Raw genomic sequence first — 16,015 nt, forward strand, 5'->3', positions numbered from 1 at the left:
CAAACTAAACCCCTTGCATTCTCTCCTCCCCAGGTAGTGTCCACCATGTTCCTCCTCATGATTGTCTTTGCCATTTTTGACTCCAGAAACTTGGGAGTCCCCAAAGGCCTCGAGCCCGTTGTTATTGGCCTCCTGATTATTGTCATTTCTTCCTCTCTGGGACTGAACAGTGGCTGTGCCATGAACCCAGCTCGAGACCTGAGCCCCAGACTGTTCACTGCTTTGGCAGGATGGGGTTTTGGGGTCTTCACGTAAGTAATGGGGTGGGGGGGACAATTCATGCTATGTTTTTTTTTTTTGGAGGGGGGGCTGTATTTTGACTTGGAAATCCAAGAGAGTTCAGATGGGAGGGTGGAAGTTAAGCGCATACTCTGCTACCCTGGTGATAAGTATGGAAAATTTAACTGGTGATGTGGAATATGGGGTGGGAGTGGGGAGGAGGGAAAGTGGAGAGAAGTAGAGAGAGAAAGGGTTCAGGTGCATTTAAAACAGTTAGGTCTGCCCCCATATATGTAGACACAGAGATATATAGATATAGATGTATAGCGATGGTTTCAGGTAGATATTTTGGTTGTATAACTCAGCTATAGATTCACTTTGTGACAAAGTTGGGACTAGAATTTACATCTTCTGATACTACTACAAGACTCTGTCTGGTGAACCAAACTAGCTGTGTCATTCGCTCATTCACTTTATTGTAAAACTCTCTCTGCTGTGGTCACTGTGCTAGGCAAGGGAATTTCAAAATCAGCCAAGATACTAGCCTTGAGCAACATAATAAGCACTCTGGCAACCCCTAAAACAAAGTGCTGAAAGAACTCTTTGGAAGTGACTAACGCTGCCTTGGGGAAGCTGAGAAAGGCATCACAGAATAAGTGAGAGCTGAGCTGGGTCTTGATGAGTAAGAGATTTCTGGCAGAACAGACATAAAGGAGAGCCTGTCCAGAGGGAAAAGCAAGATCCCATGCATTCTACCTCAGCACATGTTGAGGAAATAAGCCACCTAGTGGTATCGACCTCCTGCTACAAAGCCTATCCATTAATTCCTTCCCACTTCTCCCCACAAAGGCAAGTGACCTGTCCCCATCTACTCATCACATCTCTGTATGAGAAAAGAACTCACTTTGGCTCATCAGGAAATAGGAGAAATAAAAATGGGAAAAAACATGTGAGCAATTTTCAGTTTTATATCTGCTCTGAGAATAAGACTCGAGGGTTCCTAAAGGTTGGCCTGTATATGTAGTCGTATGCCTATGTGGCCTTTGAGAGTTTGAGTCATTTCACAAGTAAAAAAACAATAACTGATACCACTCAGATCTCAACCACAGACAGCACTGAGGGCCATTCGAGTGGAAACATCATGAGGACAGGGACCTTAACAGTTTTTCACTGTCGTATCCACAGAGAGTAATATAGGGAATGACACATAGAAAGTCTCAATAAAAGTTGTTGAATAAAAGAATGCTATGGGCTAGACATGTCCTAGGGGTTGAGGGACACAGACAAACAACATTCCCTATTTTTAAGAAACTAACAACACAGTGAATCTTCTAGAGCAGTGATTCTCCATCAGGGGCAATTTTGTGCCCAGGGACACTTGGCAATGCTGGCAGACATCTTTCGTTGTCATAACTGAGGAGGGTGGAGGCAGAGGTTATTACTTGGCATCTAGTACGTAGAAGCCAGGAACACTGCTAAGCATCCTACAGTACTCAGGACAGATTCCTACAACAAAGAACTATTCAGCCAAATTTGTTGGAAGTGCCACAATTGAGAAGCTCTGTTCTAGAATGATCACTGCTAGAACATGAAAGTTTGGAAAAAATGTCCTCAACTGGGAAGGATCCTTTGTATTTTCCATTGAAGAATCAAAAACATATGTCCTAAAGATCTCCTTAGTCCAAGTGAGTTTGGACTTAGCCAGTGAGTTTCCTTCACTCCCACCTTCCTGAGCTTTGCTCTAGGAGACCACCACTCCTACCACCAAGTCACCTCTGTTAGCTTTGCAGAGACCCCTAGCACAAAGATGCCCCCAAAGCATCTCAACCTCCCTTTGATCCCTCTTGGTGACTCACCCCAAGTTCTAAGAACAGTGGTGGTTCTAAAATAGATAGAGATCTTGTTTGCGAGCCCAGATATATTCTTTCCTTGCTTTGTTAAGTATATGTTGACATGTCTATACGAGAATGTTGGACTCACTAAATGTCAAATTCTGATCCTTATTAGCATCGGGACTTTGCCCTCCATGCATTCATTTATTCATCCTGGCTGCCACCTGGTCTGTATTCAGGGCCCTGTGCTAATGATAAGGCCCAGTTGCTGCCCTTCACTGTTTTATTTATGTTCTATTTTAAGAGGCTAACTAGGCTCTTAGAGAAGATGGAAACTGTTAGGTGCTGTGAAAGAGATTTAGCTAATTAACTCCAGGAGTTGAGACTATTTGAAGCTCTGATTTCTGAAATTATGGGAGTGGACCTAGGGACATTCTGTAGTATTTGAAGATGTTTAAACAGTGGGTGAAGAGGCTATCTCAGGCAGAGAAGGTACTATATATAAAGTCAAAATGTTAACATAAGTGATCTAGTCTAGCTGAAAGGATGCATAAAGAAGGTTGAAAAGGGCAATTGTTGTCCGATTATCCAAGAATGAAAATTTTGAATTTTTGCTGGCCCCTATTCTGTGGACTATAGGCAGCAGCAGTAGATTTAGGGCATAAGTTTGACATGATTGCAACTTCAGTTAGCAAAATTAATCTGGCAGCATCATGTTAGATGGATTTTAAAAAGGAAAAAGTAGAGTAGCAGAAATCAATTAGGAAAAAGCTAGGTTGGCTGGTAGTCCAGAACCCAGAAGTTCTCAAGAAAACCTCTAAGTGATCGCAGGGCTCCAAAGGATCCCTAGGGTAGATTATTCTTTTAAGGTTCTATATCCATGGTAAGACACTCAATAAATGTCCTAGCTTGGACCCACACCCAAGGTCCCACTTATTCCCAGCTGTTCACTTTTCCCCGAATGGCATGTAGTGGGGCGAACGGGAAGCAGGGGGCGAGAGGAAGGTATGATGAGGGGCAGAGTCAGTAAACCTGACTAGTTTTTCCCTCAAGTAGTAGGATTTCCATCTGAGTTCTGTCCACTAATTCACATTGAAGTGATAGTGACTTAAAGGATGAGGGTCTCAGGTGTATTGGTTTCAAAAATGTTTTATCCGAAGGAACGAATCCATAATGACAGTATTTTAGAAATTAACAAGACTTTTTTTCTGGCATCCCCCAAATCATTACATGAAAGTGATACTGTGTGCATGTAAGATGGGCCAGGCAAGTGCCCATATCTGAGCTCCTTCATATATGACGTGTGAGCCCAGCATGTTCTACCTGGCAGAAGGAAGAACAGGCAGTGAAAGGAGGACATGTTTATTGACAGAGATCTTGGACCCTAATCTGTTAGATGATAGAGAAAGATTCACTATAGAACAGTGACAGAAGAATGGATATGATGGACCAAATAAGGCAGCTCAGACTTGCGTCGTGTGCTTACCAGAAGAGAAGCTCCTAGTTCTTAAAGCCCATGTGCTTCTCATAGAAAAGCCCATCTGGATTTGGGGGCGTGGGAAAGGGAGCTGGAATGCAGCAGAGCAGGGTCCTCTCTCCCACGCAGTAAGAGTGACATCTGGTGGCTGCTCTGCTCTGTCCCAATGCTCTTCCCTCCTGCTGTCTTCCTGAGCTGAGATGGATGATACTAGAGAGTGCTTGGGTGATCCAGGTGGGACAACCCCCTGCAGATGGACGAGCAAAGGAAGGCCCCAAGACTTTCTAGACAGTCCTGAGATTAGAACTGTCTCTCATAAACCCGCAGTCAGGGCTCTTGTTTTCTGCTTTTTCCCTCTAGTATCTTTGCTAAACAAAACTTGATACAAACATAAGGTCCCATGCAACACACTAGTCATGTAGTTACATAAGGTTATTAAGGATTACAAAAAGAGAACAGCCATGACCCTTCCCCCCAACTAAACCCTCGTAAAATCCTCACACCTATCTGCTCTTCCTCCTTTTGGTCTCATTGCATTATCCTGAATTTTTGTGTTTATCATTCCCCTGCTCTTAAAAGGCTTTATCTCAAATATATGTATCCTTAAATAATATAATGTATATTATCACTTGCTTCTGAGCTTTGTAGTCTTTTATGAGTTATTTTTTTAAATTTTTTAAAAAGATTTTATTTTATTTATTTATACAAGCACTGGATACAGTCAGAAGCGTGGGAGGGTGAGAGGATTCACCAGAGCCAGAGCAGAGAGCAGAACAGGCAGACTGACGAAGTACACTGCTGAGGGGAGCAGCGGGCGCGGCAGGAGAGGTCCCTCCCGCCATGTGGGACCCTCACCGGGTGGCCAGGGAACAAATGAGCACTGCAGAGGCTGCAGGCAACTTCACAACACAGCGCTCAACCGCTGCACCACTGGGGAGGCCCTATTTTAATGGATTTCAAGAGATAGTGACAATTCACAAAAACACCTGCTAAGTCACCGAACTCTACCTTTAGTACAATGTACTGATACTAAGGATTTCTAGAAGGGAGAGAGGATCATGACACCGACATCTTATCAAAGAGTAATTTTAAGCTGTCACCTCAAAAAATAAGCACTGAATTTAATTATGTATAGTAGGCAACAGATATATCCACTTTTGATTTTTTTAAATTCTTTCCTTCATTGACAAGCATTTTCAAGGATACAAGTCAGGACAGCCCCTGGGGTGAGGGAAAGAGGATATGAGTCATAGACCAAGGATATCCAGGAATCTTTCCACATCTCTTTTCTATTCATGATCCCCAGGATTCATTATTTCACGTTGGGGGAAGGGCAGTTCAGGAATAATTGACTTGAACTTTCCCTAGATGCCCTCAATTTTGAGCATGGATTCAAGGACTGTATTTTCTTAAAGGAAGACAAATAAGACATATTCTCAATACATACTAATGGGACAATGGAATGATGGTTTAAAATGGGGTATACTGGAAATCTGAGATGATGGTTACCAAGCTACGATGAGCACCTTTATGTATCGAACTCTTGCTAAGTTATAAGGGAGCTATAAGTATAAGAAAGATGAGCTGATTAGTGAGTAGTTAGACAGTAATGCCAGGAAGAAGGTTGAGTAGTGTGTGACTAATTTCTTGTTTGATTTCAGAGCTGGAAATAACTTCTGGTGGATTCCTGTAGTGGGCCCTTTGGTTGGTGCTGTCATCGGGGGCCTCATCTATGTTCTTGTCATTGAAATCCACCACTCAGATCCGGACCCAGACTTCGAGGGAGAACAGTTTGAGGACAAACCAGATAAATATGAACTTAGTGTGGTAATGTAGTAGCAGACTCAATTCTGGGTTTGCAGCTGGCGGAGCTGGTGTTTTCTTCAGAAAAGATGGCATTAGGTGTCCATGTTTTCATAAGCCTGGGGTGGAATCCACTCAGTTTTCTTTGCTGGCCATATGGGACCTTAACAGGAAAAGCATCTGAGTGAAGGGGTGAAAACATTGACCTTTTCTCTACCAGTTTTCCCCCAGAATAGTACTAACTATCCCCCAAAAATAGCTTTTTCCTTGCCCTGTTTATTTAATCCTTTGATCGGAATCCTTATTATTGGGTTAGTACTAATAACTTGAAACCTTGACCATGAACTTAACTTAGATAGTCTCAGCTGCATTGCCCTTATGAAACAATGTCACCAAAAGTCATGTTTTCATTATCCATAAAGATTATGTTATATACCAATCAAAACTAAATTGAAAGACAAAACAGTGGTTTCAGTTAATTTATCTATGAATTAGGGAGCTATTGGGCTCTCTGATAATGCTGTGCCTCTGTATTTGTATAAATGCTGAACGTCTCCAAATCCATTGATGCAGGAACAGGAATGGTAGAATGCAGCTGGAGGGCACAGAAAAAGGATATTGTGGCATTTATAAACCTCAGGAGACAAGATAAATTTGGGAAACCAAATGGAAATGTTTTAATGGAAACCATTTATCAGATTAATCTCTTGCTCTTTCTTTGCATGTTGGAGGGTAGCAATTAATTTCCTGGTCTTTAGTATATAATAACCTAAAATACAACGTCACCTTCAGTCATGAAAAATACATTACTCTGTTCTTTTAGCTCAAATATGTTTTCCTAATTGCCCACTTGAGGATTGACATTTGATAAGTGAAGTCAATGACTGTACTCATCCATCATATTAAACATGCCCTAGAAGCCGAAACTGAAAACCATGGGAGCCTGGTCTAGTAGAACTTCAAGATGGAAGTCCCTGGAAAGACTTACAATTCACAAAGTCCTTTCAAGTATATTATCTAATTTATTCCTCATAGTGACTGTCAGGTAAATGCAATGCTGCCCATTTTTTTGATAAGGAAACAAATCTCAGGGAAGTTAAATGAGTTGCCTGATGTCGCATAGGAAGTTTAATATCATCTAAGGCATCCTCCATCTGTCAGAAGATCAATAACTGACTGAGAACCTTGGCTGATCCCTCCTGGCTGGACACAAGTAGGACTGGAAGCTGCCAGAACATATACAACTTATGGACATAATTCTCCTGGATCCTGAGATACAAGTGCCTTCCTTGTCTAGACTTTGTCATTACTAGTACTGAAGTACTAACAAAGAAAATAGGTGGTGATTTGGACATATTTTTCATTATCGGAAACATTACCAGAAGGCCTCCCTTCTTTGCCCATCCTTGGTCTTAAGCCTTGATCTTTCTCCCGGCCATTGCCAAACATTACATTCAGGGAATTTCCTCTTGGTTAGTTCTTCCCCGTGAAGTTCTCTAATTGATGTTACTTTGGTCAAAAGCATCTCTGTGATACCTCCGAGAATTTGCTCTCCATGAAGTGATATCTCTTCAGCCAAACTGTTTCCCAATTGCTTTGTGATGATAACAGAACAACAAAAAGCAAATGTGAACTGTCTCCAGTGACTTGTGTTCAATAATATAACCACATATGGAATTTTTTTTCTTGCTCTGAAACTACCTAGATATTTCCTTTTTGAAATAAAATTGGGTTTTTTTGGAGTTTTTATAAGTACTAAGACTGCTAAGAACATACAGTTCAGAGGTGGTCCATCCTGTATACAAACTGAAATCAACTGGGAAACTTAAAAAAGATGAATGCCCACTTGGTCTTTACTGTATAGCTTGGTGATTCTGAAGTGCAGCCTGGGTTAAGAGCACTGCCTTGGTTAAGTGATGTGGGTATAAGGATTTTCTGAGAACCATTTCTAGTGGTGATCAGGTAATTCTTGGTGGGGTTCTCAGTCAGGATTCACAAAGCTCAGAGAGCAGTGGGTCTCAATAGGAGATGATTTTCTTCCCTTCCACCCCCACCCACGACCTCTGCAAGGGGCATGCAGTGACATGTTTTTTGGTTGCTGGACAACTGGGGAGGGGTGTTGCTAAATATCCTACAATGCTTAGAATGCCCACCCCCAGCAAAAAAATTATTCAGCCCCAGATATCAATAGTACAGAAGTTGAGAGACCCAAGATTCAAGGAAAAGTGAAAATATGTCAAAACCTGTACCATGACTCAAGTTCTGCCAAAAAATACGCCAAACAAGTCAGGAACAGCCCCTGGGGATGGATGTGGTAGAGGGAGGATGCAAGCCAGGAACAGCCTGGGAGTGGGGGTAGAGGGAGGATGCAAGTCAGGAACAGACCCTTGGGGCACGGGAACAGTGTTATAATTATTAGAGGAAGGGGCAGCCTGAGATTTCAGTTCTTGTGTTGGATTTGGAATCTGCGATCCAGGCAGGTGCTCATTTAACACTACTTTGATAAATGACTAAGAACATGAAGAGGAAGTGTACACTTATGGAAATCAACCCAAGGAGATTTTTTAAAGTCAAAAACTGTGTTCTTGTATCCTGGGCTCACACTCAAAGCCTTCCCCTCCCCCAGTAACTGAAGCAACCAGACAGAGCCAAGCACCCTATTTGTTAATAAGAGCCCTTAGGAGTTAGAATTGCACATCCCCTGACTCTCTTCCTTGTCAGTCATAAAACTTAATGGGAACCTTTTAATGCCCCAAAAAATGTAATTTCTCTATGATTCTCCCGCCAATGGAGCGCTCAGAGCATGGCAAAGGTTGTAGGACTTTTCTAACCAATAAGGATGCGGGTTAATATACAGGATAAATTGGAGTAAATGGAGTAAACATGTCACATTTAAAATTGTGATCCTTAGAATACAAATTATTGTTCCCTTTAAATACATTACACACACACACACACACACACACACAAATACACTTGTCTTATTTAAAGGTACATCAGAGCTCAAAAATATCATCATGGAAAAAAATTACAACATCCAGTTATAGAGAATGGTTTACCAGTTTTATTTAGCCACAGAACCTATTCTTCAAATAAAATCTAATATGGTACCCATAGGTAAACCAGAGCTGCTATAGAGAGGTGGAGGCAAGTCAACCACTGAGGATTCTCTGAAGAGAAACTCTGTGTGTGTGTGTGTGTGTGTGTGTGTGTGTGTGTGTGTTAAGGGGAATGTTCAGAACAGCTTCACAATTTGAAAACCATTGACAGAGGACCTGGAACAAGTTGTTGTTCGATATTTTCACGGAAGTTTCAAGGATAGAACCTACCAAAAAAATGCATTAGTTCAATCTCGGGTAATTTTCCAAAGAAAATTGGTTTCCCACCCAACCATCACCCACAAAGAGATGCTGTTTATCAATTCTCAGACTTGGAATTTCAGTTCTCTGAGATAACATGTCTACTAATCACAGTACATGGAGAAAAGTAATCTTTTCTCATTTATTGCTAGAAATACAGTAGCTCCTATCTAAGAGAAGTGTCTGTCTTCAAGAAACGAGGGCCTCATGTAAATTGAATGTGAATAAATGAATTAGTTGAGAGAATCTGTGGAACTATGTGTAGACAGAGGTGCTACCCAAACACGACCCGATCTCCCCCAGGACTATATTATATCTTTTATGGGCTTTGGGTATTTTATACTTGTAGGGCCCTTCCTTGAAAGAAATTTTTTTATAAATTATTTTTTATGACTGTACTGGTTAGCAATCTAGTTTATTTATTTTTTTCATATGATGTTAGAAGAGATTAAAACATTGGGCCTCCCTGGTAGCACAAGGGGTTAAGCACCAGCACTTTGAAGCTATCAGCAGCCACTGCAGCATGAGTTCGATCCCCAGCCAGGGAGCAACCCACATGATGCAGCAGACCTCTCCTGTCTCACTCACTGCTCCCCTCAGCAGTGTATTTCAGTAGATCTACCTGTTCTTCTCCCCACTCTGTCTCTGGTGAATCCTCTCATTTCCCTCCCCCCCCACCTCTGGCCTACACCCCAGATCTTGTATGCATAGATAAATAAATCTTAAAAAAAAGTAACTTCATTGACAATATTTTGAAAAAAAAAAAGAGATTAATACATTTTTGTGGGCTCCTGAAAATATTGTCCCTCATGAATAAATTGTGATGGGTTTTGTTTGTCTCCCTGCAATGGGATAGAAGCTCTACATTAGCAGGACTTCTGCTCTTTTTTCCACAACAGTTGCCCCAGAACCCAGAAAATCATAACAGCTCAATAAATAGATGCTGAATGAATGAAAGAATGGGTCATCAAATCAGACTCCAGGTTCAAATCCTGGCTCCTCAGGATTTACTTACTGTAAGAGTAGCCAAGTTACTTGCCTCAGTTTATTCATCTATTAAGTGAAATTACTAATAGTGAGATCATCAGCATAAAGCACCTAGAAAAATTCCAGGCACATATTAAGTATTCAGTGCACTTGAACCATTGCAGCTCTGCAGCTGCTGCTGTTATTATTACTAGTGTCATTACAATGTGTTCTAATTTTAAAACATGGGGTAAGGGATCCAAATCTGATTACAAGCTCTTCTCATATTTTCCATAATTTAATATTACTCAGCTCTCACATGTATCTTTCAAACACCTAAGGAGTTAGTTTTTACTTTTAAATCTTTAACAGAAGTCCGTAGGAGTATCTTAATTTTCTTCACTTTAGCACAACGTGCATTCCAGCCAGCTTCAACTATTGCCAACACACGGCCAATATTGTTCCATCTCCACCCCCTCTTTGCTTCTCACTACTCCCCTGGGATTATTTTTTTGAAGCAAATCCCAGATAGGGCATTTTATCCATGAAAATTTAACGTACTTCTGTAAAAGATTAGGATTATTTTTTGAACACCACCAAGATATCATTATCACATATAAATATAACTCACAATAATTTTCTAATATCATCAAACATCCAGTTCACGTTTGCATTTCCAGTGTGACCCCTCCTTTAATTCTGGCACATGACAGTATGGACTCTAAAAACAAGCGACTCACTCTGTATCTAACTGCTCAGGAGAATGTTGGGGTCCTACAGCAATCATTCGCTGCAGTTTTGTACCTTTGTGTTGCAAGTGCAAAAATCTTTGATAAGAGTTTTGTAAAATATTTTCAATCTTATACCAAAAGGAAAATGCATTTGCCTGCTCTTACTAAAAGTAGCATCTGCTAGGAGTGAAGCTATTTTTTGGTAGTGAGGAAATCTTGAATTTCTTGAAATTGCAGAATAGATCTTTAGTAACTATTGTTATATCAAAAATGCATACTCTTCAAAATGCTTACACTTGAAAAGCTAAACCTCACTGTGAAAAGAAATCCAAATATTTAACATCCGTGTGGCCCTGCATGAGACACTGTGACTAAGATAAGTGAAAACCTAAAAATCTGTGACCTACTAGAACCTGTAGCAGCAGTATTTGTTTGATACTTCCGATTGGTTTCTTCGATTTTTTTTCTTTTTACCCAAAGTCTTCAGACCTTTGGAAATAAAAGATAATACACAAGTGGTATTTCCCAACCTTCACATAAAGGAAATTGCCTCAGCTGATTGATTTTATCTGGTGATATTGAGAATAAGATTCTGATCCAATAAATGATATAGTTGTAGCCAAAAATGACCTCCATGGATAAGAGAAGAGGGGACCATGCACTGCCCATCAAGAGCCGGTCATTAGTCTCGGACCAAGGACAGGGTTTGCTGCTGAACCACTGGCCTTTGGAGTACATCTGTGAAGGTGTATAGAAGCTGTGTGGCTGGCACTCAAGTGGCCGGACTCGAGATAGTCAGACTGAACTCTGATCCACTGCTGATAGTGACCCTCTAAACCTCAACCTCTTTGTCCATAAAATGGGAGTGATACTTGCATTTGCTTTCAACAGGTGGTTGAAAATATTAAGGAAATGTTTGTATGTGCACCAGCTGATGAATGGATAAATAAAATGTGGAATGGAAGGTATTATAGTGGAATATTATTCAGTCATAAAAAGGATTGAAGTATTGACACATGCTACAACATGGATGAATCTTAAAGACAATTTGCTAAGTGAGAGAAACCAAATGCGGAAGGTCATTTATGATTCTTTTTCTATGCAATATTCAGAATAGACAATCCATAGAGTCAGAAAGTAGATTTTCAGCCTCTGATTGCCAGGGGCTTGGAGGAGAGGAAATGACTCCTAATAGTTACCAGGTTTCTTGTGGAGGTGCTGAAAATGTTCTGGAATTAGATGCATAACTCTGTGAATAAACTAAAAAACACTGAATCATATAATTTAAAAGGGTAAATTTTATGGCATTCAAATGATTTCTCAATAAAAAAGAATGTTATGATCATTTGAAGAACAATCTGGAAGCATTTAGTGACACTAAATATGTATGTCCCTGTGACTTAGCAATCTTACTCCACTCAGTATGCTCTGACAGTCAGAACCATAGCAGCATATACACAGGCTGTTTATTGTGTTGTTTTTGACAGAAGGATATTAGAAATAACCTTAAAGTTCATCACTGGGGAACTAGATAAATAAAAGACAGTGGATACATACTGTCAAACATCATGTAGCAACTAGTGGCAGTGTGCCAGATGGGCATTCATACTATAAAAAGATCATTGAAACAGTGCTGAATTAAAAAAAAAAATTAAAAGTAAGGAATAGAGCAAGACCTATAGTGATTGTCATTTATGTAAATTAAAAATACATGTATTGGGCCTCCCTGGTGGCACAAGAGGTTAAGCACCACTCTATGAAGCAGTCTGCAGCCTCTGCAGCACGAGTTCAATCCCCGGCCAGCTAGGTAGAAACCCACATGGCGCAGCAGACCTCTCCTGACTCGCCTGCTGCTCCCCTCAGCAGTGTACTTTGGTCAGTCTGCCTGTTCTGTTGCCCACTCTGTCCTCTGGTGAGTCCTCTCACCCCCCTGCTTCTCTGGCCTGTACCCCAGCTCTTGTATGCATAAATACATAAATCTTTAAAATAAAAGAATTTTAAAAATAGGTATTTTTCAAGAATGCATGCAAATACAAGAATAGCATCTTCAAATGGCAACCATGGTACGAAGAGGGACTAGGAATGAAAAACCAGGGTGAAGGAGGGAAATGATAACATATAATAGACACAAAGTGAAGGACATGAGAATGTTGATAGGTGTGCCATGACTGAGGAGTATGAATAACTCAAGTCTCCGCTTAAAGTCTATAGTAAGAAAGCGAAGGAGGAAGACAAGAAGGGAGGGAGAGAGGAAGGCGAGGAGGGCAGAAAGATGCTCGCTCAGGAACACCCCAAAATTTTAACAGAGATTGTCTCTAGGTGGTGGGATTGCAGGGGGCTGGGAGTTATTTCTCCACCTCTTTCAAAAAATTGCATTTGGTATTTTTTAGTTGTAAAGGGTTAAGAAATGACAAAAGTCTTAGATGACTTTTGAATAACATTTAAGGGCACCTTGATGCTGTAGAGCAACAGAGAATGATAACCAGTAGCATTCCCTTAGGTCGTTAAAGTGGATTAAAAATGACTGCCCTGTGAAGTGCAACCCATCACTGCCTTTCTCCACTCTTATCAGATCTGTCCTGACCTGAAATTGGCATTTTGAGTACTCAGAGAGTCACCAGTGACCTGGATCCCACTCAGCTGTAGTCAAAAACTGTCATCCTGCTGAAAGAAGACATCTGGTAGGTTTCTGACTGGCCTTATGATAAAGTCATCTCTCAGAAGAGTTTGAAATCAATAAGAGAAGATCTCTTCAGGATTTAATTCAGGGCGAGCTGAAAGAACTAGATGGAATAAAGAAGTCTTTTGATCTTGACGTGTCTTGAAGGACATCTAAGGGCCATCCTTGGCTCCTTGCTGGGGCAGCACAGCAGCCTCTACTACTGAGGCCACCTAATAATACAATTCATCTCAGACCCAAGATCTGGTGCCATGGGGATATGAGGAATCCTGGGACTGGTACTTTCTGATAACTTGCTATGTCAGCCTTGTGCTTGGTTCTCTGACTCAGAACCTAGGTCCTTACTATTATATTTCTATTTCATTTCCCTACACTGGTGCCCAGTTCTCCCATGACTGGAGTGCCCTCCTACTTTTCTAAGTCCTGCCCCCTAGCCCTAGATCTCATGACTTCTCATGTTGACTGGTTTCTGCCCCATCCTGGCAGAGCTAAGTGACCTCTAGCTTTGACCCAGCCCACTCCTGGTGATGACAGACCAAGGCAAAATTGACAGAACATAAAGAGTGGCCCCAGTGGACCTTTCACGTGAGTTGTCATGTCAAACATGCTAGGGCTATACCAAGTGCAAATTGAACTGGTGGGGGGGCACATTTTAATCAGTATTTTGAGAAGGAAGGACAAAAAAAGGGATAGGCCCGCAACTTTGAGCAGATGGTTAATGTTAACAGATGGCAGATAGAAAGCAGCACTATTTTGATTGTTGCTATAGTCTTCAAAAACAGCACCGTAAGAGGCATGAATTATTCACATTTTCAGAAAAGTGAAAAGAGGTCAGTTTTAGAAACTACACGAGTAACAACTTATTTCAACAATAAAACAGTAACAATAATGAAGACCAACATGTGTGGAGTTGTTATATGTCAAGGCTATTGTGAAATACTTTCCATACAGTATCTCATGTTAATTGTCCAGCAAACCCATGAGGAAATAATTATTATCCTCATTTTACAAGTGAGGAAACTGAGGCTCAGAGAAGTTGAACACTTGCCTTAGTTCACAATAAAAATAGCCAGATTTCACCAGGTGTCTTTGATCACCAAATCTGTACCCTTCAAATTCTAAAACAAATTGCTTTGATTGTGTAGGAAATAAAGTGGTTTCATTAGGAGCCTCCATAAGTTGATTTAACAGCCAGTCATGACAGACTAAATTTAAGCCACTTTATTGGAATGTTTTACTCTGAAAGTTCAGAGAAAGGCTAGAGACAAAATAGTGCTTGCCTTCAGGAAGGAAAATTCTCTTCAATGTCATTGTGATTCAAAAGATGAAATGCATTGTCGGGAACAGCAGATTAAGCAGACTTGTAGCTGGAATGTTCATTTACTAAGAGTGTGCTCAATCAATGGAGCAAACACACTCAGCAGGAGATCTTTAATGTCTTACCAAATGACTTTTAATTTGTCCTGAACTTATCAATGATTTGAACAAAAATGGATGGCATGTTTGTCAAATTGCAGGACACAGGGGTAATGATTACATTCAATGACAGTACTAAATTTTTTTCTAAAAATCTCATCAAGCTTAAATTTAGTCTGGAATGATGAATTGCAAGAGGCAAGAAGAAAATTATCAAGGAAAGATATATAAAAGCCTTTACTTAGGTCCATAACACCAATTAGGAAAAAATTAAGAAGTAGCCAAACAGCAGTCTGTGTCAAATACTAGGGAATTATAGTTTGCTATACATTCGCTCTGATGATATGATTGCTAAATGTAAATTAAATCCAGGACAGTGTTGATAGTGTCAGGATAAACAGAAGGAGGCATTGTTCTTTCCATCCTCCTCATAGACCAATTTTGGTCATGGGAATATTTTTTGAGTGGGTCATTTCATTTAACTGTTGCTGTATAACAAACCAATGAAATTTAATGTCTTATTTTGCATGAGTTTGGATAGTGATTGGGTTCGGCTGGATTGGTTTTGCTGGGAATCTCTCTGGCAATTATAGCCAGTTGGCCGCTGGGACAAGAGTCCTCTGGAAAAGGAACATCCCAGATGACTTTTTCACTCACAGAGCTGACAACTCAGTTCTTCTCTGTGTGCATCTCATCCCCCAAGGCCACTTCTCTCCAGCAGAGTAACCAAACTTCTAAGATGCTGGCTAGCTTCCAAGAGCGCAACGATAGAAGTTGGCAGCTTTCTTAAGGCTTAGGTCCAGAACGTGCGCAGTCACTTCTGGTGCATTCTGTGTAGGTCAGAGGACAGTCAAAATTCAATATGGGAGGGGCCACACAAGACCATGAATTCCAGGTGGTGGTGTTCTTAGGAGACCACCATTGAAGTCTATGGGAGAACAACTGGCTTTATAATAAATCTCATTGTAGTATTTATGTATAATGTGAAAGATAAATAAATTTGAGGATTTTCGTGCAGACGTGATGTTTTATAGGTTCATAAAAGTTGTTTTCAGGGCCTCCCCTGGGGGTGCAGTGGTTGAGCGTTGGGCTGTGAAGCTGCCCACAGCCTCTGCAGCGCCGGTTCCATCCCCGGCCACTGGCGAGGGTCCCACATGGAGCGACAGACCTCTCCTGCTGCACCCACTGCTCCCCTCAGCAGTGTATTTCGTCAGTCTGCCTGTTCTGTTCCCCGCTCTGGCTCTGGTGAATTCTCTCACCCTCCCGCACTTCTGACTGTACCCAGTGCTTGTAGAAATAAATAAATAAATCTTTAAAAAGAAAAAAGTCATTTTCAAATTTTTACAGGTTTATATAGAGTCCCATGTAGACTGTGTAGAGAATTTAGATATATCCTACATCGTTCCAGGGAACCAAATTAGTACGAGAAGTAGTTTTCAACTCAACTGCTAAGTACTCAATTGTCAGGGGAATAGAGAGAAGTTTCTGAGCAGGAAGTCATACTAGATAGCCTCTAAGGCCCCTTTCGACTC

The 16,015-nt window shown here is 40.9% G+C and overlaps 1 protein-coding gene across 4 annotated transcripts in view; it reads left to right on the forward strand.

The window, feature by feature from the left end:
* AQP9 (aquaporin 9) overlaps positions 1-7,027 on the forward strand; it is a 115,373-nt gene extending 108,346 nt beyond the window's left edge. For all 4 annotated transcript variants that reach the window (XM_054701835.1, XM_054701827.1, XM_037502570.2 and 1 more), the window contains 2 exons: positions 34-251; positions 5,190-7,027. In XM_054701835.1, the coding sequence (XP_054557810.1) occupies positions 34-251; positions 5,190-5,364 (393 nt within the window). In that variant the 3' untranslated portion in view covers positions 5,365-7,027. The remainder of the gene's footprint in view (positions 1-33; positions 252-5,189) is intronic.
* The last annotated feature ends 8,988 nt before the right edge of the window (positions 7,028-16,015 follow it).

Source organism: Talpa occidentalis, unplaced genomic scaffold (genome assembly GCF_014898055.3).
Source record: "Talpa occidentalis isolate TD23 unplaced genomic scaffold, MPIMG_talOcc4v2.1 talOcc4.11, whole genome shotgun sequence".
Lineage (NCBI taxonomy): Eukaryota > Metazoa > Chordata > Mammalia > Eulipotyphla > Talpidae > Talpa > Talpa occidentalis.